The sequence below is a fragment of the Oncorhynchus kisutch genome, linkage group LG1 (genome assembly GCF_002021735.2).
Source record: "Oncorhynchus kisutch isolate 150728-3 linkage group LG1, Okis_V2, whole genome shotgun sequence".
NCBI lineage: Eukaryota > Metazoa > Chordata > Actinopteri > Salmoniformes > Salmonidae > Oncorhynchus > Oncorhynchus kisutch.
Genome location: NC_034174.2, coordinates 7,173,213 through 7,200,242, shown reverse-complemented (window position 1 = coordinate 7,200,242; position 27,030 = coordinate 7,173,213). Strand labels below are relative to the sequence as shown.

Sequence of the window (27,030 nt, the reverse complement as noted above, 5' to 3'; positions counted from 1 at the left end):
TATTAAAGTGACCAGTGTTCCATTATTAAAGTGACCAGTGTTCCATTATTAAAGTGGCCAGTGTTCCATTATTAAACTGATCAGTGTTCCATTATTAAAGTGACCAGTGTTCCATTATTAAAGTGACCAGTGGTCCATTATTAAAGTGACCAGTGTTCCATTATTAAACTGATCAGTGTTCCATTATTAAAGTGACCAGTGTTCCATTATTAAAGTGACCAGTGGTCCATTATTAAAGTGACCAGTGTTCCATTATTAAAGTGACCAGTGTTCCATTATTAAAGTGACCAGCGTTCCATTATTAAATTGATAATTGTTCCATTATTAAAGTGACCAGTGTTCCATTATTAAGGTGACCAGTGTTCCATTATTAAAGTGACCAGTGTTCCATTACTAAAGTGACCAGTGTTCCATGACCATTGACATAGGGCAGCAGCCTCTAAAGTGCAGGGTTGAGTAACCGGGTGGTAGCCAACTAGTGATAGTCACTAAGTTCAGGGTACTGGGTGGAGGCTAGTGATGGCTATTTAACAGTCTGATAGCATTGATATAGAAGCTGTTTTTCAGTCTCTCGGTCCCAGCTTTGATGCACCTGTACTGACCTAGCCTTCTGGATGATAGGGTGAACAGGCCGTGGCTCGGGTGTCTGAGGTCTTTGATGAATTTCTTGGTGTTTCTGTGACACCGGGTGCTGTAGATGTGCTGGAGGGCGGGCAGTTTGCCCCCGGTGATACGTTGGGGCAGACTGCATCACACTCTGGTGAGCCCTGCATTTACGGACGATGCAGTTGCCGTACCAGGCGGTAATATAGCCCGACAGGATGCTCTCAATGGTGCATCTGTAAAAGTCTGTGAGGGTCTTAGGGGCCTAGTCACCTTGCTGTGGTTAAATGTTCTTTTTTTATTTATTTTTTTATTTATTTTTTTATACCATTTCGTGGTATCCAATTGCTTAGTAGCTACTATCTTGTCTCATTGCTACAACTCCCGTACGGGCTCGGGAGAGACGAAGGTTGAAAGTCATGCGTCCTCCGAATACACAACCCAACCAACCACTGCTTCTTAACACAGCGCGCATCCAACCCGGAAGCTAGCCGCACCAATGTGTCGGAGGAAACACCGTGCACCTGGCGACCTTGGTTGGCGCGCACTGCGCCCGGCCCGCCACAGGAGTCGCTGGTGCGCGATGAGACAAGGACATCACTACCAGCCAAGCCCTCTCTAAGCCGGACGATGCTAGGCCAATTGTGCGTCACCCCACGGACCTCCCGGTCGCAGCCGGTTAAGACAGAGCCTGGGCACGAACCCAGAGTCTCTGATGGCACGGCTGGCGCAGCAGTACAGTACAATGGAACACTGGCCAGTTTTTGGTTTGGATAGATTTTATTCGTCACAGTGGGAACAACATACACATGAACTCAGTCACCGTGTCAGTGTATACGTCAATGTTATTAACAGAGGAAACTCGGAACATATCTCAGTCCGCATGAACAAAACAGTCTTGAAGCATGGATTCCGATTGGTCAAACCAGAGTTGAATAGACCTTAGCACGGGTACCTCATGTTTGAGTTTCTGTCCATAGGAAGGGAGGAGCAGAATGGAGTTGTGATCTGATTTGCCGAAGGGAAGTCAGGGGAGGGCCTTAGTAGCCATCCCAATGGCAACAAACGGACACTGCAGGCAATGTGTTGATAAGACATCGGTAGTGTTTCCCTCAGATTTCCTTTATTTAAAGTCCTCAACTACAATATATGCGGCCTCAGGATATATGGGTTTCAGTTTTCACAAAAAGTCTAGTGTGGTTCCTTGAGAGCCGCCATGGTAATGGCTTGACGATGGCTAAAGTGAATTCTCTCATGAGGTAATTTGTTTATGAGTTATCCTAGGTTGGATGAACAAAAGGACTTGAGTTCCTGTATGTTACCACAATCACACCATGAGCAGTTAATCATGAAACATACAGTGCCTTGCAAAAGTGTTCACCCCCTTTGGCATTTTTATTTATTTTATTATAATATTATTTGATTTTATATATTTTATTTATTACATGAAATCCCCCAAAAATCTAATTAAATTACAGGTTGTAATGCAACAAAATAGGAAAAATGTGACTACTTTCGCAAGCCGCTGTACACCTCCGCCTTACTTCCTCTTCCTGGAGAGTTCTTTACTTCTATCTGTACGATACACTGAGAACCCAGCTGGCTGAACGGACAAAGATAGTATATCCAGAGAGAGCCATGATATCTGGAAGGAGAGCATCGCCTTGAGTTCATATACATAACCCAGATTGAAACATACCAAGCCTGGAATCGACAATGATAATTAACTCCATTTCATTATTGTTGAAGTGAAAAAACAGCAAACAAATACAATGGAAACGGAATGATAGTCAGAGTGGATTCCAGTCTACCTAACAGTATAGCAGTGCTTCCCACAGTGTAGTCATCTTCCCAGTACATATGGTATAAGGGAGACAGCCTGTAGTTCCAGTATCTATGAGATACTCACTGTCTTCTAATCTAAATGCTGTAACTGTGACAAGGCATGCAATGTGACAGAGAAGGACTGAGGCAAAATGAAGCCTAATCACTCAACTGACTGGGTTCTAATGAGAACACAACATGACATGAGACCGAGGGGGAGAAATGGAAAGAATAAAATGCTCTAAATGATGTCCTTCATGGAAAACAACTCCAGGAAACCAAATGAGTTACTGTAGTAAATATTCTAAACTTAATTGTGTTTTTGTTGACATTGCCTAAAGCCTGTACTTTTCGTAATGTTGTTGGGGGGAAAGAACAGGTGAATTCAAATGGAGAGAAACAACAAATCCACTATTTCTCCCAAATCTAAGAAAGATAGACTGATAAAGAGTCCTTTCAAACTGAGAGAAACGGAAACTAATTTCTCAAGTACCAATGCCTTCCATTTTCTGCATCAGTCACTCTCTCCCGTAACAATCTGAAATGGAAAAAGATTTCTGGGTTTCCAATAAATGAGATAAGGTGCTTTGGTGAGACCCTGACTATTCTGTACATCCCTGTTGTAAATCTCTGAAATGGAGGAGCATCCCCTTCTTGTTCCTTTCAGCAGCCCATCATTTTTCCTATGAGCTGGAAACTATATAACGTCACCGTAGCAACTTTTTATTTAATTTTTATTTCACCTTTATTTAACCAGGTAGGCTAGTTGAGAACAAGTTCTCATTTGCAACTGCGACCTGGCCAAGATAAAGCATAGCAGTGTGAACAGACAACACAGAGTTACACATGGAGTAAACAATTAACAAGTCAAACAGTAGAAAAAAAGAGAGTCTATATACAATGTGTGCAAAAGGCATGAGGAGGTAGGCGAATAATTACAATTTTGCAGATTAACACTGGAGTGATAAATGATCAGATGGTCATGTACAGGTAGAGATATTGGTGTGCAAAAGAGCAGAAAAGTAAATAAATCTAAACAGTATGGGGATGAGGTAGGTAAAGTTGGGTGGGCTATTTACCGATAGACTATGTACAGCTGCAGCGATCGGTTAGCAGCTGCAGGGAAGTCCGGAACCAATACACGCAGTCAGTCAGGAAAGCTAAGGCCAGCTTCTTCAGGCAGAAGTTTGCATCCTGTAGCTCCAACTCCAAAAAGTTCTGGGACACTGTGAAGTCCATGGAGAACAAGAGCACCTCCTCCCAGCTGCCCACTGCACTGAGGCTAGGTAACACGGTCACCACTGATAAATCCATGATTATCGAAAACTTCAATAAGCATTTCTCAACGGCTGGCCATGCCTTCCGCCTGGCTACTTCAACCTCGGCCAACAGCTCCGCCCCCCCCGCAGCTCCTCGCCCAAGCCTCTCCAGGTTCTCCTTTACCCAAATCCAGATAGCAGATGTTCTGAAAGAGCTGCAAAACCTGGACCCGTACAAATCAGCTGGGCTTGACAATCTGGACCCTCTATTTCTGAAACTATCTGCCACCATTGTCGCAACCCCTATTACCAGCCTGTTCAACCTCTCTTTCATCTCGTCTGAGATCCCCAAGGATTGGAAAGCTGCCGCAGTCATCCCCCTCTTCAAAGGGGGAGACACCCTGGACCCAAACTGTTACAGACCTATATCCATCCTGCCCTGCCTATCTAAGGTCTTCGAAAGCCAAGTCAACAAACAGGTCACTGACCATCTCGAATCCCACCGTACCTTCTCCGCTGTGCAATCTGGTTTCCGAGCCGGTCATGGGTGCACCTCAGCCACACTCAAGGTACTAAACGACATCATAACCGCCATCGATAAAAGACAGTACTGTGCAGCCGTCTTCATCGACCTCGCCAAGGCTTTCGACTCTGTCAATCACCATATTCTTATCGGCAGACTCGATGGTGGTTATGACTATCCTACCGATCCTCGACTTCGGCGATGTCATCTACAAAATGGCTTCCAACACTCTACTCAGCAAACTGGATGCAGTCTATCACAGTGCCATCCGTTTTGTCACTAAAGCACCTTATACTACCCACCACTGCGACTTGTATGCTCTAGTCGGCTGGCCCTCGCTACATATTCGTCGCCAGACCCACTGGCTCCAGGTCATCTACAAGTCTATGCTAGGTAAAGCTCCGCCTTATCTCAGCTCACTGGTCACGATGGCAACACCCATCCGTAGCACGCGCTCCAGCAGGTGTATCTCACTGATCATCCCTAAAGCCAACACCTCATTTGGCCGCCTTTCGTTCCAGTACTCTGCTGCCTGTGACTGGAACGAATTGCAAAAATCGCTGAAGTTGGAGACTTTTATCTCCCTCACCAACTTCAAACATCAGCTATCTGAGCAGCTAACCGATCGCTGCAGCTGTACATAGTCTATTGGTAAATAGCCCACCCTTTTCACCTACCTCATCCCCGTACTGTTTCTATTTATTTACTTTTCTGCTCTTCTGCACACCAATATCTCTACCTGACCATCTGATCTTTTATCACTCCAGTGTTAATCTGCAAAATTGTAATTATTTGCCTACCTCCTCATGCCTTTTGCACACATTGTATATAGACCCCCCCTTCGTTTTCTACTGTGTTATTGACTTGTTAATTGTTTACTCCATGTGTAACTCTTTGTTGTATGCTCACACTGCTATGCTTTATCTTGGCCAGGTCGCAGTTGCAAATGAGAACTTGTTCTCAACTAGCCTACCTGGTTAAATAAAGGTGTTCTCAACTAGCCTACCTGGTTAAATAAAGGTGTTCTCAACTAGCCTACCTGGTTAAATAAAGGTGTTCTCAACTAGCCTACCTGGTTAAATAAAGGTGTTCTCAACTAGCCTACCTGGTTAAATAAAGGTGAAATAAAAAATAAATAAATAAAATAGCTGCTCAGATAGCAGATGTTTGAAGTTGGTGAGGGAGATAAAAGCATCCAGTTTGCTGAGTAGAGTATTGGAAGCTATTTTGTAGATGACATCGCCGAAGTCGAGGATCGGTAGGATAGTCAGTTTTACTAGGGTAAGTTTGGCGGCGTGAGTGAAGGAGGCTTTGTTGCGGAATAGAAAGCCGATTCTAGATTTGATTTTAGATTGGAGATGTTTGATATTAGTCTGGAAGGAGAGTTTACAGTCTAGCCAGACACCTAGGTACTTATAGATGTCCACATATTCTAGGTCGGAACCATCCAGGGTGGTGATGCTAGTCGGGCGTGCGGGTGCAGGCAGCGAACGGTTGAAAAGCATGCATTTGGTTTTACTAGCGTTTAAGAGCAGTTGGAGGCCACGGAAGGAGTGTTGTATGGCATTGAAGCTCGTTTGGAGGTTAGATAGCACAGTGTCCAAGGACGGGCCGGAAGTATACAGAATGGTGTCGTCTGCGTAGAGGTGGATCAGGGAATCGCCCGCAGCAAGAGCAGCATCATTGATATATACAGAGAAAAGAGTCGGCCCGAGAATTGAACCCTGTGGCACCCCAATAGAGACTGCCAGAGGACCAGACAGCATGCCCTCCGATTTGACACACTGAACTCTGTCTGCAAAGTAGATGGTGAACCAGGCAAGGCAGTCATCAGAAAAACCCAGGCTACTGAGTCTGCCGATAAGAATATGGTGATTGACAGAGTCGAAAGCCTTGGCAAGGTCGATGAAGACGGCTGCACAGTACTGTCTTTTATCGATGGTGGTTATGATATCGTTTAGTACCTTGAGCGTGGCTGAGGTGCACCCGTGACCGGCTCGGAAACCAGATTGCACAGCGGAGAAGGTACGGTGGGATTCGAGATGGTCAGTGACCTGTTTGTTGACTTGGCTTTCGAAGACCTTAGATAGGCAGGGCAGGATGGATATAGGTCTGTAACAGTTTGGCTCCAGGGTGTCTCCCCCTTTGAAGAGGGGGATGACTGCGGCAGCTTTCCAATCCTTGGGGATCTCAGACGATATGAAAGAGAGGATGAACAGGCTGGTAATAGGGGTTGCGACAATGGCGGCGGATAGTTTCAGAAATAGAGGGTCCAAATTGTCAAGCCCAGCTGATTTGTACGGGTCCAGGTTTTGCAGCTCTTTCAGAACATCTGCTATCTGGATTTGGGTAAAGGAGAACCTGGAGAGGCTTGCGCGAGTAGCTGCGGAGGGGGCGGAGCTGTTGGCCGAACTTCTATACAACTCCCTGGAAAACAGTGACAGTTCATACAGACTGGACTATCCTGGCCAAATAAAGTGTATCAACCTCAGTGTACTAACCTCAATACAACCACAGTATACCCTTAGTGGCCAGTTTGCCTCCAGAACAGCCTGAATTCTTCGGGGAGTGGCGCTCAATCGTTGCTCAATTGGTATCAAGGGACTAAACGTGCGCCAGGAGAACATTTCCCACACCATTACTCCATCGCCACCAGCCTGTACCGTTGACACCAGGACGGGGCCATGGACTCACGCTGTTTACACCAAATCCTGACTAGCATGTCGCAAAAGGAACCGGGATTCGTTGGACCAGGCAATGTTTTCCCACTTTTCAATTGTCCAGTGTTGGCGATGGCATGCCCAAGAATCGAGATTCGTCTGGAACAAGGCAATGTTTTTCCACTTCTCAATTGTTCGGTGTTGGAGTCGCTTCTTCTTGTTTTTAGCTGATAGGAACCTGGTCGTCTGCTGCAATAGCCCATCTGTGACATTCTCCTTCAACCTCTCATCAACGAGCTGTTTTCACCCACAGGACTGCCGCTGACTGGATGTTTGTTTGTCGCGCCGTTCTCTGTAAACCCTAGACACTGTTGTGCGTGAAAAGCCCAGGAGGCCAGCTGTTTCTGAGACACTGTCGTGCGTGAAAAGCCCAGGAGGCCAGCTGTTTCTGAGACACTGGAACTGGCGCGCCTGGCATCGACGATCACACGTTCAAAGTCGCTTAGGTCACTCGTTGTGCCCCATCTAACCTTCAATCTAACAGTAACTGAATGCCTCGATGCCTGTATGCCTGCTTTATACAGCAAGCCACAGCCACGTGACTCACTGTCTGTAGGAACAAACCATGTTCATGATGGGGTGGTGTACCTAATAAACTGGCCTCACTGAGTGTAAACCTCAATAAACAGATTTATTTATCCAATCAGATTATCACCTCAGTGTCTCAACCTCAATAGTCCCAGAGATGTGTATCTGATGGAACTATATGCCACCTTACCTGAACCGTGTTCACATGTAAATATGTATCAAAGGGGGCTCTAAATGAACACTTATCATTGGCAGCACTGGTGCTCCCAACTTTAAAAAGTTAGGAGCACCAAATGAAATCTAGGAGCACCAGAACATTAGTTTTTTGTTTTGTTTAATTGATTGAGATACTGCCTATATGGGACCTATATGATTTCTAGCTACTTTATGAAGCAAAATGTTGTCCTCTAGAAACTAACATGTACCACTGTAAATACATTAATTAAAAGCTCAAATGTTAATAAATATAGTAATAGGAATACCAGGAAAAAATTAATTTCAAAAAAAAAAAGGGACACATTTCTCAGGATTTGTCTCATTTTTAACAGTATCAACTCAATATTTAGTCACACTTGGTGTTACACTGTGAGAGGAGATGGTGTTCTGCATGGTGTTTAAAGTGGAACTGACAGCGTTTTAGTTACGTGAAATCGTATAGAAATCTGTTCATATACACCCCCAGGAAGAACATGACGTATTTGTTTGCATTAATTTTGACAAGCGAGCACTTCGATATGGATATTTTCACGTTTTCATATTTCTGTCGAATGGGAATGACGTGGAGTAACGTATACTAAGGCAATTGGGAAAATTCTACAGCATAAATAGAGTGGTAAAATAAACCCAAATGGTGCGTCACAGCCAATCAGAGCTACAGTAGGCCTATAAGTCATTTGCCACACGGGCCATCCATCTTTCACTTTGGCAGTAGCAACAATGCGACTTTAAACCAATTAGTAAGCATTGGCCAAAAGCCATTAAATACACCTGAATGGTAATATGCAAATATGTAAATACCAACGGGAGTCCTTTAACATTTGGGAACATTCCCGCCTTATTGATCAAACAACCATGAGCAGGTAGGCTATCTCTCCCTCCCCAAGATCAATAACTAATGCTAGCCACAGCGAGATGAGATAAAATCTAATGAGGTAAGAGTAGATGAACCAGTGTTTCCCAAACTCGGTCCTGGGGACCCCAAGGGGTACACGTTTTGGTTTTTGCCCCTTAGCACGACACAGCTGATGATCAAGCTTTGATTATTTGAATCAGGGGCAAAAACCAAAACGAAACGTGCACCCCGTGCGATCCCCAGGACCGAGTTTGGGAAATACTGAGAAACTCTCTCAAACTTTTCCAGCTAGTTGGCCGTCATAATTGCACTGATAAACGATGGGGAATTAGTAGCCTGCTCGTCCTTCTGCAGCTTGCCTGCCAAAGCATGCTTGTCCCAACCAACATTTTGACAACTGAATGGGATCTGCCTGCCCGCCCATTTGATTGATGCCAAATACATTTGATTGCATTTCTTGTTATAGCCTAATGTTAGCTAGCTATCTAACACTGAACCTAGTTGGTTAGCTTTAGCTACCTGCAGGTTCATACTACAGCATTTCCTGCATGGTGGATAGCTATGACACTGCTGATCGTGTCACGCCTTGGTCTTAGTATTTTGTGTTTTCTTTAATTATTTGTTCAGGCCAGGGTGTGACATGGGTTATTGTGTTGTCGTATTGTTTTTTTTGTAGGCATTGGGATTGTGGTTGATTAGGGGTGTGTCGAGTGTAGGCTTGGCTGCCTGAGGAGGTTCTCGATCAGGGTCAGGTGCTTCTCGTTGCCTCTGATTGGGAACCGTATTTAGGTAGCCTGAGTTCGCTTTGTATTTCGTGGGTGATTGTTCCTGTCTCTGTGTAGTGTTCACCAGAGAGGCTGCATTAGGTTTCACGTTCCGTTTGTTGTTTTCGTATTTATTTAGTTATTTCATGTATCGCCGTTTTCTTTATTAAAGATCATGATTAACCACCACGCTGCATTTCGGTCCGACTCTCTCTCAACAAACGAAGAACGCCGTTACAGATCGCTGCTGAATAGGGGTAGACAAAGAAGAGGTCTCCGGTAGTTGTACCAAAACATTCAAGGGACATTTTCTCAAAAGTGGGGTTACAAGTATATCAACTTTCAGAAGCATAAAAACTGTCTCAATGTTCCTCAACTGTATGATATATAATTTTGTAGCTCTGAGTCTCTACTGTTATCCAATGTAAAAAACACAATTTCAAATTTTGTAACATCAAACCCGAATCGAGGTGGTCGATCTGTTTGTATCATATCTGCAAAGTAGCCAGTTCCACTTCAAACATATACTCATCACTGTAATTAAAGGAGCCATGTTCTGCATGGTATTTAAACATACAGTAACAATTAGTTTCGTCAGCCGGTGATTGTCAAGCAAATAAGTGTTGGTCTCACGGTAATTGACCGTTAATTAACATAAACACATTTAGCATCTCCTGGCTTCCACACACAGCCTACAAGCCACTGATGCAGACCACTGATGCAGACCTTTGGAACATCTACATTTTATCCATGTAAATCCATGTAATTTTGCCTACATCTTCACAATAAATCCATTATTTATTTAGATAGGTCTAAAGAAGCATGATATGAAGAAAATGTAGTCTATTTCAGAACAGAATAGCATACTCTGAGTTGTCCTTATGTTAGGTCCTGATCTGACTATGCCATATGGCTGTGGGCTACACTCGTTCATTTAGCAGACAAGATTTGCTTAGAATTCCGTGGCATTATTTTATATTATTTTATATTATTTTATAGAATACAATTGAACAAATGTGAATAAAATAGAATGGATATTTTCTCCAAATGATTTGAGGGAGTGCGCACATGCGGCTATTCTGTGTTGATCGGTTAATAGGTATTCTTATATGCTGAATTTAGAGTTATTAATGTAACTTTAGTTGTTCTACAAACCTTAGGTTATATGTTTTGATTTGTAATACATTGTTAGGCTGTATGATGTGACTAATGATGATTTGAAAAAAGTAACTTGAAAGGCATGAGCTCTGCTTTGTTTTTTTTTGCGCAGACTGTACACACTTCATCAGTCTCTCATTCACAATTTGACAAGCACTTCATAATGCCTTTAATTTCTCGGCGGCATCCCCGTTGTTCCATTCTCCCTGAGTGCTGCGTGCTCTCACTCACATGGCTCTCCATCACGTGATCGGGAGTTTCTCACAGGCTACAAGTGAAGACAGACACTTAGGGGATGCAACTGTGCAGGTCCTTATCCAATTCCGATAGGCATATTGAAGATATTGGAACGAACTGTCCACATTTACTTTTCGTCAGCCAACAAGATGCGTAGGCCTAACGAACAGCAAAAACACTAGCCTATGTCAATCTGCTATCCCCCATAGTACTGTACAAAGGTCAACCTATTATATTCTGTGCGAGAAATAAATATTCCAAACATAGTCTGGGACAGTGGTAGGATGTGATAGATCCCAAATGAATGCACCACACATCCCAAACATTTGTTATGCAATGTGTCTGACGCAACAGACCAGAACGTTTAGCTTAAAATGTTGATGAACTATTAGACTATTTCTTCACATTATGAGCGCAGCAATGCGAACACAGTAGTAGGTTATAAGCATGAATGTTCCATTAGTGGAAAACACCATTATCAAAAGAGAAAATAAAATTATACATGTCATGTTTTTATTATAAAGGTGCATTTTATGGTCAAAATGATCTTCCCCAAACATGAAACTCACACGCTGCTTATATATACCAGTTAGGCTCTACACTCCTTGTTAATACTAGTTAGACTCTACACCCCTTGTTAATACCAGTTAGGCTCTACACTCCTTGTTAATACTAGTTAGGCTCTACACCCCTTGTTAATACTAGTTAGGCTCTACACTCCTTGTTAATACTAGTTAGGCTCTACACTCCTTGTTAATACTAGTTAGGCTCTACACTCCTTGTTAATACTAGTTAGGCTCTACACTCCTTGTTAATACTAGTTAGGCTCTACACTCCTTGTTAATACTAGTTAGGATCTACACCCCTTGTTAATACTAGTTAGGCTCTACACTCCTTGTTAATACTAGTTAGGCTCTACACTCCTTGTTAATACTAGTTAGGCTCTACACTCCTTGTTAATACTAGTTAGGCTCTACACTCCTTGTTAATACTAGTTAGGCTCTACACTCCTTGTTAATACTAGTTAGGATCTACACCCCTTGTTAATACTAGTTAGGCTCTACACTCCTTGTTAATACTAGTTAGGCTCTACACCCCTTGTTAATACTAGTCAGGCTTTACACTCCTTGTTAATACTAGTTAGGCTCTACACTCCTTGTTAATACTAGTTAGGCTCTACACTCCTTGTTAATACTAGTTAGGCTCTACACTCCTTGTTAATACTAGTTAGGCTCTACACTCCTTGTTAATACTAGTTAGGCTCTACACTCCTTGTTAATACTAGTTAGGCTCTACACCCCTTGTTAATACTAGTTAGGCTTTACACTCCTTGTTAATACTAGTTAGGCTCTACACTCCTTGTTAATACTAGTTAGGCTCTACACTCCTTGTTAATACTAGTTAGGCTCTACACTCCTTGTTAATACTAGTTAGGCTCTACACTCCTTGTTAATACTAGTTAGGCTCTACACTCCTTGTTAATACTAGTTAGGCTCTACACTCCTTGTTAATACTAGTTAGGATCTACACCCCTTGTTAATACTAGTTAGGCTCTACACCCCTTGTTAATACTAGTTAGGCTTTACACTCCTTGTTAATACTAGTTAGGCTCTACACTCCTTGTTAATACTAGTTAGGCTCTACACTCCTTGTTAATACTAGTTAGGATCTACACCCCTTGTTAATACTAGTTAGGCTCTACACTCCTTGTTAATACTAGTTAGGCTCTACACCCCTTGTTAATACTAGTTAGGCTTTACACTCCTTGTTAATACTAGTTAGGATCTACACCCCTTGTTAATACTAGTTAGGCTCTACACCCCTTGTTAATACTAGTTAGGCTCTACACCCCTTGTTAATACTAGTTAGGCTCTACACTCCTTGTTAATACTAGTTAGGCTCTACACTCCTTGTTAATACTAGTTAGGATCTACACCCCTTGTTAATACTAGTTAGGCTCTACACTCCTTGTTAATACTAGTTAGGCTCTACACCCCTTGTTAATACTAGTTAGGCTTTACACTCCTTGTTAATACTAGTTAGGATCTACACCCCTTGTTAATACCAGTTAGGCTCTACACCCCTTGTTAATACTAGTTAGACTCTACACTCCTTGTTAATACCAGTTAGGCTCTACACCCCTTGTTAATACTAGTTAGGCTCTACACCCCTTGTAAAGTGGATTAATGTGCTTAATATGAATAAGTTATTTGGACACTTTAGTTGTGATACTAACCTTATCAAAACATATAGGCTTATGGGCTAGAATACATGAGGTGTGATACTAACCTTATAGGACTATGGACTAGACTACATGAGGTGTGATACTAACCTTATAGGCCTATGGGCTAGACTACATGAGGTGTGATACTAACCTTATAGGCCTATGGACTAGAATACATGAGGTGTGATACTAACCTTATAGGCCTATGGACTAGAATACATGAGGTGTGCGACTATGATTTGAAAAAGTCACAAAAAGGCGCTGGGCATAATTCACAAGTGATAATATACAATTGATAGGCAAATATTGTCACCCATCTGACTATTCTTGATTTCATCTTCTCTTGACTTATTGTAAAGCCTAGTGGTTAGAGTGTTGGACTAGTAATCTGTCGTTCTGCCCCTGAACAAGGCAGTTAACCCACTGTTCCTAGGCCGTCATTGAAAATAAGAATTTGTTCTTAACTGACTTGCCTGGTTAAATAAAGGTAAAAAAAATCAAATAATATATGTGTGAAATTAGTTTTGATTTAGAATGGACCATTATCATGCATCTGTTTAGAAACATGGTTACTTCCGGCGCCGACAGAGATGGCCGCCTCGCTTCCCGTTCCTAGGATACTATGCAGTATTTTTTTGATACGTGTTATTTCTTACATTGGTACCCCAGGTAATCTTAGGTTTCATTACATACAGTCGGGAGGAACTACTGAATATAAGAGCAAACGTCAACTCACCATCATTAAGACCAGGAATATGACTCTCCCGAAGAGGATCCTGTGTTTTGCCTTCCACCCAGGACAATGGATCGGCGGGGGTTATGACTTGTGATTAACGAGACGTGTGATCATAACAACATACAGGAACTCAAGTCCTTCTGCTCACCTGACTTAGAATTCCTCACAATCAAATGTCGACGGCATTATCTACCAAGGGTATTATCCCCCCCACGCAGACACATCGATGGCCCTGAACAAACTTTATTTGACTCTATGTAAACTGGAAACCACATATCCTGAGGCTGCATTCATTGTAGCTGGGTAAGGCAACAAGGCTCCATAAATTCTATCAGCATATCGATTGTGCTACCAGGGCTGGTAAAACCCTGGATCATTGTTATTCTAACTTCCATGACGCATATAAGGCCCTCCCCCGCCCTCCTTTCGGTAAAGCTGACCACGACTCCATTTAGTTGCTTCCAGCCTACAGACAGAGACTAAAACAAGAAGCTCCCACGCTCAGGTCTGTTCAACGCTGGTCGGACCAATCTGATTCCACGCTTCAAGACTGCTTTGATCACGTGGATTGGGATATGTTTCACATTGCGTCCAACAACAACATTGACGAATACGCTGATTCGGTGAGCGAGGTCATTAGAAAGTGCTTTGGCGATGTTATACCCACAGCAACGATTAAAACATTCCCAAACCAGAAACCGTGGATTGATAGCAGCATTCACATGAAACTGAAAGCACAAACACTGCTTTTAACCAGGGCAAGGAACCGGAAACATGACCGAATACAAACAGCAGATATTCCCTCCGGAAGGCAATCAAACAAGCTAAGTGTCAGTATAGAGACAAAGTAGAGTAGCAATTCAACGGCTCAGACACAAGAGGTATGTGGCAGGGTCGTCAGTCAATCACGGATTACAAAAAGAAAACCAGCCCCCTTCGCGGACCAGGATGTCTTGCTCCCAGACAGACTAAATAACTTTTTTGCTCGCTTTGAAGACAATACAGTGCCATTGACATGGCCCGCTACCAAAACCTGCGCGCTCTCCTTCACTGCAGCCGACGTGAGTAAAACATTTAAACTTGTTAACCCTCGCAAGGCTGCAGGCCCAGACGGCATCCCCAGCCAGACCAGCTGGCTGGTGTGTTTACGGACATATTCAATCAATCCTTATCCCAGTCTGCTGTTCCAACATGCTTCAAGAGGGCCACCATTGTTCCTGTTCCCAAGAAAGCTAAGGTAACTGAGCTAAACGACTATCGCCCCGTAGCACTCACTTCCGTCATCATGAAGTGCTTTGAGAAACAAGTCAAGGACCATATCACCTCCCCCCTACCTGACACCCTAGACCCACTCCAATTTGCTTACCGCCCCAATAGGTCCACAGACGACGCAATCACAACCACACTGCACACTGCCCTAACCCATCTGGACAAGAGGAATACCTATGTGAAAATGCTGCTCATCGACTATAGCTCAGCATTCAACACCATAGTACCCTCCAAACTCGTCATCAAGCTCGAGACCCTGGGTCTCGACCCCGCCCTGTGCAACTGGGTACTGGACTTCTTGACGGGCCGCCCCCAGGTGGTGAGGGTAGGTAACAACACCTCCACCCCGCTGATCCTCAACACTGGGGCCCCACAAGGGTGCGTTCTGAGCCCTCTCCTGTACTCCCTGTTCACCCACGACTGCGTGGCCACGCACGCCTCCAACTCAATAAATCAAGTTGCAGACGACACTACAGTGGTAGGATTGATTACCACCAACGACGAGACGGCCTACAGGGAGGAGGTGAGGGCCCTCGGAGTGTGGTGTCAGGAGAATAACCTCACACTCAACATCAACAAAACAAAGGAGATGTTAGACTTCAGGAAACAGCAGAGGGAGAACCCCCCTATCCACATCACATCAAGTAGTGGGGAGGGTAGTAAGTTTCAAGTTCCTCGGCGTACACATCACAGACAAACTGAATTGGTCCACCCACACAGACAGCGTTGTGAGGAAGGCGCAGCAGCGCCTCTTCAACCTCAGGAGGCTGAAGAAATTTGGCTTGTCACCAAAAGCACTCACAAATTCTACAGATGCACAATCGAGAGCATCCTGTCGGGCTGTATCACCGCCTGGTACGGCAACTGCTCCGCCCACAACCGCAAGGCTCTCCAGAGGGTAGTGAGGTCTGTACAACGCATCACCAGGGGCAAACTACCTGCCCTCCAGGACACCTACACCACCCAATGTCACAAGAAGGCCATAAAGATTATCAAGGACAACAACCACCCGAGCCACTGCCTTTTCACCCTGCTATCATCCAGAAGGCGAGGTCAGTACAGGTGCATCAAAGCAGGGACCGAGACTGAAAAACAGCTTCTATCTCAAGGCCATCAGACTGTTAAACACCCACCACTAACATTGAGCGGCTGCTGCCAACATACTGACTCAACTCCAGCCACTTTAATAATGGGAATTGATGTAAAAAATGTATCACTAGCCACTTTAAACAATGCCACTCATAGGGTATTCGTATTCTCACAGTATTCTCACACAATGGCTGAAGAAAGAACTGCTGTATGTTTGCTTCCCCCCCAGCAGGTCTTCTTTCTTCAGCAGTTGTGTGAGAATACAGTGTTATGTTCTTCCAAAGCCTTGTGTCACGACTTCCGCCGAAGTCGGTCCCTCTCCTTGTTCCTTGTTGAATTTGTTTTGTCTTTGTTTTACACAGCTGGTTTCAATCCCCCAATTACTTGTTCATCAAGCTAATTCCAGTTATCATCGTAGAACGCTTTGCAATATGCACAGAAAATAAGAGGCGAAGCAGCTTGCACGGCCAGGGAGTATGAGCAGCAGAATACAGACTCCCCATCATCTTCATCTACACGCTTTAGTTTACACACATCCAGGCCCAACCAGCAGGGAGAACCTTTAGTTTACACCCATCCAGGCCCAACCAGCAGGGAGAAACGTTTAGTTTACACCCATCCAGGCCCAATCAGCAGGGAGAACCTTTAGTTTACACCCATCCAGGCCCAATCAGCAGGGAGAAACGTTTAGTTTACACCCATCCAGGCCCAACCAGCAGGGAGAACCTTTAGTTTACACCCATCCAGGCCCAACCAGCAGGGATAACCTTTAGTTTACACCCATCCAGGCCCAATCAGCAGGGAGAACCTTTAGTTTACACCCATCCAGGCCCAATCAGCAGGGAGAAACATTTAGTTTACACCCATCCAGGCCCAACCAGCAGGGAGAACCTTTCGTTTACACCCATCCAGGCCCAACCAGCAGGGATAACCTTTAGTTTACACCCATCCAGGCCCAATCAGCAGGGAGAACCTTTTAGTTTACATCCATCCAGGCCCAATCAGTAGGGAGAACATGTAGTTTACGCCCATCCAGGCCCAATCAGCAGGGAGAACCTTTAGTTTACACCCATCCAGGCCCAATCAACAGAGCGAACGCCTGACAGAGAGCAGAAACAGCAAAATGACAGACGGTGAGAGAGAGAGAGAGAGAGAGGTAACCAGAGAGACCAGAGAGACCAGAGAGAGATAGACTAGAGAGAGAGAGAGCAGAGAGATAGAGACAAGAGAGAAAGAGACCAGAGAGATGAAGACCAGAGCGAAAGAGACCAGAGAGAGACCAGAGAGAGACCAGAGAGAGATAGACTAGAGAGAGAGAGAGCAGAGAGAGGAAGAGAACTGTGAGCTATGGAGAGCCAGCGAGAAAGATACCAGGGAGAGACCATAGACATACCAGAGACCAGAGACATACCAGAGAGACCAGATACATACCAGAAAGACCAGAGACATACCAGAGAGACCAGAGAGACCAGAGACATACCAGAGAGACCAGAGACATACCAGAGAGACCAGAGACATACCAGAGAGACCAGAGACATACCAGAAAGACCAGAGACATACCAGAGAGACCAGAGACATACCAGAGAGACCAGAGACATACCAGAGAGACCAGGGAGACCAGAGAGAGAGACCTGAGATGAGCAGCCAGACAGTAAAGAAACTCAGTAGTGTACCTGGGATACTCTGTCTCCTGGAGGTCAGGGAATTGTCTGTCCCTTGTGAGTCCTTGTTCCCTTTAGAGTAAGGACCATCATCTGGAAGGAAGGGGGAGAAAACAGGGCTATTATAGGCCTGCATCTCAGATAGCACCCTATTCCCTATGTAGTGCACTACTGTTGACCATGGCCCAACATAACCAATTCCAAATGTAGTGCACTACTTCTGACTGGAGTCCATCCTAATCCTGTGTAGTGCACTACTTTTTTAGCCCATCCTTGACTGCACTATTATGTAGTGCACTACATGAGGAATTTCGTGCTTTTTGAGACACAGACATTGAGAAGCAGGCTATCTACTGGCCCATTAGACTACATGGTGGTGACATGAGATAGACGGCCAGATGTCGAATGGTGGAGCACTATAGGTGCTGCTATTTCAACATCCTTGGGGTGAGAAATTGGGTTTATGGTATTATGATATTGAAGTAATGTATGATGTTGCCAGTACGGTTGATGTTTCATGGAAGTCTCCAGGATACCCAAATGCAAATTCTCTTCAGAATAAAACCTCTGATACTATTCTCTTCAGATTAAACCTCAGACACTACTCTCTTCAGATTAAACCTCAGACACTGCTCTCTTCAGATTAAACCTCAGACACTACTCTCTTCAGATTAAACCTCGGACACTACTCTCTTCAGATTAAACCTCGGACACTACTCTCTTCAGATTAAACCTCGGACACTACTCTCTTCAAATTAAACCTCCGACACTACTCTCTTCAGATTAAACCTCGGACACTACTCTCTTCAGATTAAACCTCAGACACTACTCTCTTCAGATTAAACCTCCGACACTACTCTCTTCAGATTAAACCTCCGACACTACTCTCTTCAGATTAAACCTCTGACACTACTCTGTTCAACGGCCTGTTCCTGTGTTCTGAAGTCCTACATGAGGGCACATTACTGTGAGCGTCGAGAAAGAGGATTCATTTTTCATTAAATGCCGCAGTCTTAATTTTCTCTAAACTTGATCCATAAACTAATACCGTGCTGCTGTGGGGCCTGTCATCAATAATTGTCGCTGGAGTTCTGTTCCTTATGCCTACCCTATTAGATAAAACACTTCAGCTATATATTCCCCGACACCCACAGGAACACACACACACCCGCACACACACACACACATACACACACCGTATTCCAACAGCCTTGTCAACACACCAGAAATTGGACAACACAATGATCTGTCTTTGTCACAGTCAGGGGAAGAGTGTTCTTCTCTCTCTGCTCCCAGCTTTAGATTCAGCATTGTTATACTGTTAATCTATAGCCTTCAGAGAGAAGGAGAGTGACAAAGGGACAAAGTCAGTGTTTATCTGGCGCTAGCTAGTGCAGTCGAGTACGGCTGGCGGCTTTTGTTCTTCCTCGTGTGTTTCCTTTCACACAGAAAGATGACTCTAATCACTTCAATTGTGCTACCGTCACCTGTTTGAGCAGTGTGTGTTCCTGTGGGTTGTGTGTGTGCGTACGTGAGTGTGTGTTTTGCCGCAGAGGAGGCTGGTGGGAGGAGCTATAGGAGGTCAGGCTCATTGTTATTGGGCTGGAATGGAATAAATGGAATGGTATTAAACGTGGTTTCCAACCCGAACCACCTCCTCTGCTGGCCTTCACAGATTCTGCCTTTTAAGCTCCTGAATTTAGTGGACGGTAACCTTTTCCATTTGGCGTGCCAAGGTATCGTACAATTTCTACTGATCAGCGTGCCAAGTTATCGTACCATTTCTACTGATCAGCGTGCCAAGTTAAGGTACAATTTCTACTGATCAGCGTGCCAAGTTAAGGTACAATTTCTACTGATCAGCGTGCCAAGTTAAGGTACCATTTCTACTGATCAGCGTGCCAAGGTATCGTACCATTTCTACTGATCAGCGTGCCAAGTTATCGTACCATTTCTACTGATCAGCGTGCCAAGTTATCGTACCATTTCTACTGATCAGCGTGCCAAGTTATCGTACCATTTATACTGATCAGCGTGCCAAGTTATCGTACCATTTCTACTGGTCAGCGTGCCAAGGTATCGTACCATTTCTACTGATCAGCGTGCCAAGTTAAGGTACAATTTCTACTGATCAGCGTGCCAAGTTATCGTACCATTTCTACTGATCAGCGTGCCAAGGTATCGTACCATTTCTACTGATCAGCCAGTTATGATTTTTATATACACATTTTAGTGGAACGGTTTCATTTTCATTTATAATAAAGTATTCATATCTCAAAATCAATGTCATGTGGTTCATAAAAATTCGATTTAAATTCAAATTATAAATCATACAAATCCAAAAGCAACTTATTTTGCCATTGGCAATATGTAAAAAAATAGCCTACATAAAGGCAACCAATCAAACTTTGCAGCTGGCAGGTAGAAAATATCCTGATAAAAATAAATATCCTATAAATCACACTGGCTATGCATGGCATGTCTGCAAGGAACTTGAAACATTTGATCAACTATTAACTTGGGTCTGGCCTGAAGCTTGCACGACCAAACTTGCAACATTGGATAAAATATTCTGGAACCTCAAGAGTTTCCGGCTCCAGTGAGCTCCGGACAGACAGACGGACGCAGCTGTAGGATATTTGCGCAAGTAATTAGGTAAGTCTATATGTTTCCACCAGATCAGAAAACATATTATTTTTCTCCTTTCATGCTGACTGGTTATCGAAAGGGAGAAAGCTGGAAAGATTTTTTTAAATAGGCCACATTGAGGAACCATTTTCAGTCTCAATGGCTGTAAAAACAAATGTTGTTTACTTGCTTTTTTGAAGCGAAGAAAAAATGCCTTTGAGAAACTCCACTGTGATGGTGAGATAAGACAATCAGAAATACTATCAGATCCACAAATGGACACATTTATAGGCCTACATTTGCGCGGTCAGGCCAGGTAGCCTATAGGCTTATTTCTATACGTAATCAGTCGCGTGTCCTTACTCAAGATTGACAGGAGCGCACTAAACAAAAGACAAGGAATTAATTGACAACTCGTAAAATGGAGTGAGATAAATCAAAACCTTTGCCTCACAACAACGTGTCCTCTCCAACAATGAGAACAGTAAGACTGTAATAATAATAATATATTGAATTGCATGAACAGAAATGACCTTAACCAAACAAACATTGTAGATTAGAAATGATGGTAATAAATGGTAAATATACTACTACTGGTGATAATGGTGTACACCCCCCCCTCCCAGACCTACACAATGGATTAGTCCACTGAGACAGACCTACACAATGGATTAGTCCACTGAGACAGACCTACACAATGGATTAGTCCACTGAGACAGACCTACACAATGGATTAGTCCACTCAGACAGGCCTACACAATGGATTAGTCCACTGAGACAGACCTACACAATGGATTAGTCCACTGAGACAGACCTACACAATGGATTAGTCCACTGAGACAGACCTACACAATGGATTAGTCCACTGAGACAGACCTACACAATGGATTAGTCCACTCAGACAGACCTACACAATGGATTAGTCCACTCAGACAGACCTACACAATGGATTAGTCCACTCAGACAGACCTACACAATGGATTAGTCCACTCAGAAAGACCTACACAATGGATTAGTTCACTCAGACAGACCTACACAATGGATTAGTCCACTCAGACAGACCTACACAATGGATTAGTCCACTCAGACAGACCTACACAATGGATTTGTCCACTCGGGCAGACCTACACAATGGATTAGTCCACTCAGACAGACCTACACAATGGATTAGTCCACTCAGACAGACATACACAATGGATTAGTCCAGTCAGACAGACATACACAATGGATTAGTCCACTCAGACAGACATACACAATGGATTAGTCCAGTCAGACAGACCTACACAATGGATTAGTCCACTCAGACAGACCTACACAATGGATTAGTCCACTCAGACAGACCTACACAATGGATTAGTCCACTCAGACAGGCCTACACAATGGATTAGTCCACTGAGACAGACCTACACAATGGATTAGTCCACTGAGACATACCTACACAATGGATTAGTCCAGTCAGACAGACCTACACAATAGATTAGTCCACTCAGACAGACCTCTACAATGGATTAGTCCACTGAGACAGACCTACACAATGGATTAGTCCACTCAGACAGACCTACACAATGGATTAGTCCACTCAGACAGACCTACACAATGGATTAGTCCACTCAGACAGACCTACACAATGGATTAGTCCACTCAGACAGGCATGAATCAGACAAGTGTCTCGTGTGCCATAATTTAAAAAAATATATATTTGACAGCTCGACTAAAACAAAATCTTGGTCGACCAACAGCCTATCGAACAGCCTAAATGCGGACAGCCCTAGACCAGAGTAATCGGTGTAACCTCAGACTCGGAAGGGCCTCAGAGTCTGTGTTGACAGATCCACCCATCTCCAGTATATAGACTCGCTACACACTACTCTGTCCCTGCATCTGTATGCTCTCTCCTCATGTCCCCCTTCCTCCCTTCCTCTACTTCCTTCCCTCCTCTCCTCTCCTCTCCTCTCCTCTCCTCTCCTCTCCTCTCCCTCCAAGCCCCTCAGCCGTATTAGCCTCTGCATGCTGTGATAAAGCACTCGACTTTGCACAGCTATAATCCAGATGCCAGAGGGCTTTAAAATCTTCCTAGTCACCTATCAAAGGAGAGGATTTAGCCGTGACGCTAGGCTAGCTACCTAACTTTGGAAGCTCAGTCATCTGTTTTTTATTTTATTCTCGTCTTAACGTCATCGTTCCCCAAAAATCAGCTCAGCCTTTACAAGCATCAAAGTGCGTTACACATGGCAGGAGATGGAGCGCTGACACACTGCACCGTGGAAGAGTCAAACTATCGTCACTGACTGTTCCCGAACCATTTGAGAATAGGTAGGTAAAATGTTGGCTTGGTTTTAAAACCCCATATGTTGAGGGGAAATTACAATTGCTTGAAGTACCTTTTCAGTTACTTTCCCAACTAAACGTTTGTCACGGTTGTCCTCCTCTTCATCTGAAGAGGAGAGGCGAGAAGGATCGGAGGACCAAAATGCGGCGTGATATGTGTTCATAGTGAATATGAATAAAACAATAAACAAATAACAACCGTGAAGCTAAATGCGAACTGCGCTGAAACAAGCAATCAACATAGACAATCACCCACAAACAAACAGTGCAACCCAGGCTACCTAAGTATGATTCTCAATCAGAGACAACTAATGACACCTGCCTCTGATTGAGAACCATACTAGGCCGAAACAGAAATCCCAAAATCATAGAAAATCAAACATAGACTGCCCACTCCAACTCACGCCCTGACCATACTAAATAAATACAAAACAAAGGAAATAAAGGTCAGAATGTGACAACGTTGACAAAAACGAATTTGGAAAAAGTATACTTGAGCAAAGTAGCAAAGTAATAATCCACGCAGAATGTTCCCCTCCAATCTGAGTATGAACAGAAAAGTCAGGTCGGCTCGTGTTCCCATTCAACTCCACACTGCTCTACCAAGCAAAAAGACAGTAACTGCTCATAGCGTGGAAATTAGGAAAAATTGATTTTATTTACCTTGGTTTCACAGTAACTTTTTATGCAGTTACTGCTAACATGACCCCCTATTTTCTCCAAAACACAATACAATAGAGGCAGGATACTTGTCCACAGGATTAAGGATGTATTTAATGTAGCAAAAATGTGCTGCCTTTTTGCTTGGTACTGCAGTATGCACAAGGACCACTTCTAACAACCTCCATTGTTACAGAAAAACCTTTACTTGAAGAACAGTGCAGTGTGTGTGTGTATGTGTGTATGTGTGTGTGTGTGTGTGTGTGTGTGTGTGTGTGTGTGTGTGTGTGTGTGTGTGTGTGTGTGTGTGTGTGTGTGTGTGTGTGTGTGTGTGTGTGTGTGTGTGTGTGTGTGTGTGTGTGTGTGTGTGTGTGTGTGGTGTGTGTGTGTGTGTGTGTGCGTGGGTGCGTGCGTGGGTGTGATTCTGGGATCACATTCAGATATCAATTAGCAGTCATCACAAACACAAGGAGACAGACAATGAGATGGCAAGGTGCACCGCTGCAGGTCTACCTCTACCTCTACCTCTACCTCTACCTCTACATCTACCTCTACCTCTACCTCTACCCACAGAGACTGGCCTGATGATACATTGCAGCTCTACCTCTACCCAGAGACTAAATACACCTACAAACCTGGCAAACCACGCAGGCAAACACACTAACAACATCACCATACATAACACTACCATACATAACACTACCATACACAACAACACTACCATACATACCACTACCATACATAACACTACCATACATAACACTACCATACACAACAACACTACCATACATACCACTACCATACATAACACTACCATACATACCACTACCATACATACCACTACCATACATAACAACACTACCATACATAACACTACCATACATACCACTACCATACATAACACTACCATACACAACAACACTACCATACATAACACTACCATACATAACACTACCATACATACCACTACCATACATAACAACACTACCATACATAACACTACCATACATAACACTACCATACATAACAATACCATACACACCACTACCATACACAACACTACCATACACAACAACACTACCATACATACCACTACCATACATAACAACACTACCATACATACCACTACCATACATAACAACACTACCATACATAACACTACCATACATAACAACACTACCATACATACCACTACCATACATAACAACACTACCATACATAACAACACTACCATACATAACACTACCATACATACCACTACCATACATACCACTACCATACATAACAACACTACCATACACAACAACACTACCATACATACCACTACCATACATAACAACACTACCATACATACCACTACCATACATAACAACACTACCATACATAACACTACCATACACAACACTACCATACACAACACTACCATACATAACACTACCATACATAAAACTACCATACATAACACTACCATACATAACACTACCATACATACCACTACCATACATACCACTACCATACATAACACTACCATACACAACAACACTACCATACATACCACTACCATACATACCACTACCATACATACCACTACCATACATAACACTACCATACATACCACTACCATACATACCACTACCATACATACCACTACCATACATAACACTACCATACATAACACTACCATACATAACACTACCATACATACCACTACCATACATACCACTACCATACATACCACTACCATACATAACACTACCATACATACCACTACCATACATAACACTACCATACATAACACTACCATACATAACACTACCATACATAACACTACCATACATACCACTACCATACATACCACTACCATACATAACACTACCATACATACCACTACCATACATAACACTACCATACATACCACTACCATACATAACAACACTACCATACACAACACTACCATACATAACACTACCATACATAACACTACCATACATAACAACACTACCATACACAACACTACCATACATAACAACACTACCATACACAACACTACCATACATAACAACACTACCATACATAACACTACCATACACAACACTACCATACATAACAACACCACCATACATAACAACACTACCATACATAACAACACTACCATACATAACAACAGTACCATTTAATTGTACCTTTATTTAACTAGGCAACTCAGTTAAGAACAAATTCTTATTTTCAATGACGGCCTAGGAACAGTGGGTTAACTGCCTTGTTCAGGGGCAGAATAACAGATGTGTACCTTGTCAGCTCGGGGATTCGAACTTGCAACCTTTCGGTTACTAGTCCAACACTCTAACCACTAGGCTACCATACGTCCACTATGAAGCCTATGGGTATGTAAAATGAGGGAAACTAATTGTATGGCTCTAGTATTATTTGAAATTAACATCATGTGTTCTTCCTCTACTAGCAACCATCACAGTCCCGCTGACTGTGTTAGCACACTGAGCTAAAGACAGATACTGTTGTTGGGGGCGTTCTTGTTCCACAACATCACGTATCTCTAAATTGATGCTGTCCTCTGGTGAGATTGAAGGATGAGAGGGAGGGAGGGTAGATGGAGATATGAGACAGAGGCATGTGAGTGGACTCCTGCTTTCTTTTATTTATTTTTATCAAAGCCGCGCTCGACAAGGTATTTTGGAAGTGACAAAAGGTTGGCTGGACGTTTCCCCCCACCCCTTCACAGCACTGTCACCACGGATTACTGTCTGTATCATAGCAGCTGTGTGTGTGTGTGTGTGTGTGTGTGTGTGTGTGTGTGTGTGTGTGTGTGTGTGTGTGTGTGTGTGTGTGTGTGTGTGTGTGTGTGCGTGTGTGTGAGAGAGAGATATGTTACTGCTTCATTCACTGAGGAACTCGCTGAGGAACAGTGTTTATACAACAGCTATACCAGCAATATATCATCGTAGTCTTTTTCAGCACGCCACACTCTGTTCAGCCTCTCTCTTGAGGATATAATGGCCATATGAGGATTGTAGAGGTAAAAAGGAGGGGTTTAATGTAGGTCCCTGGTATTACTGCTTAGTTAAACCCAGTAACATATATTTCAGAAACCTTCATAGCCATTCAATATACAATTTAAGCGCAGAGCAAATTCCTGTGTTAATAACCTCTTGCTACCCCCTGGTCTGTCTGTCTTCGTTGCTCCAGATCTGGATTAACGTTCCAGGTGCCTGGGGCTCCACAGGACGGGGTAAATCATTCCTGATACCTGGGGGTCCCTGGGGCTCCACAGGACGGGGTAAATCATTCCTGATGCCTGGGGGTCCCTGGGGCTCCACAGGACGGGGTAAATCATTCCTGATGCCTGGGGGTGCCTGGGACTCCACAGGACGGCGTAAACCATTCCTGATGCCTGGGGGTGCCTGGGGCTCCACAGGACGGCGTAAACCATTCCTGATGCCTGGGAGTGCCTGGCGCTCCACAGGACGGGGTAAACCATTCCTGATGCCTGGGGGTGCGTGGGGCTCCACAGGACGGGGTAAACCATTCCTGATGCCTGGGGGTGCCTGGGGGTTCCTGGGGCTCCACGGGACGGGGTAAATCATTCCTGATGCCTGGGGGGGCCTGGGGCTCCACAGGACGGGATAAACAATTCCTGGTGCCTGGGGGTGCCTGGGGGGGGCCTGGGGCTCCACAGGACGGGGTAAACCATTCCTGATGCCAGGGGGCGCCTGGGGGTGCCCCAATGTT

At 43.9% G+C, this 27,030-nt stretch overlaps 1 protein-coding gene across 1 annotated transcript in view; it reads right to left on the bottom strand.

The window, feature by feature from the left end:
- Positions 1 to 26,885, bottom strand: part of LOC116375835 (glutamate receptor-interacting protein 2-like) — a 179,098-nt gene extending 152,213 nt beyond the window's left edge. The window contains exon 1 of the mRNA XM_031833741.1: positions 26,458 to 26,885. Within this exon, the coding sequence (XP_031689601.1) occupies positions 26,458 to 26,885 (428 nt within the window). The remainder of the gene's footprint in view (positions 1 to 26,457) is intronic.
- Between the last annotated feature and the right edge of the window lie 145 nt (positions 26,886 to 27,030).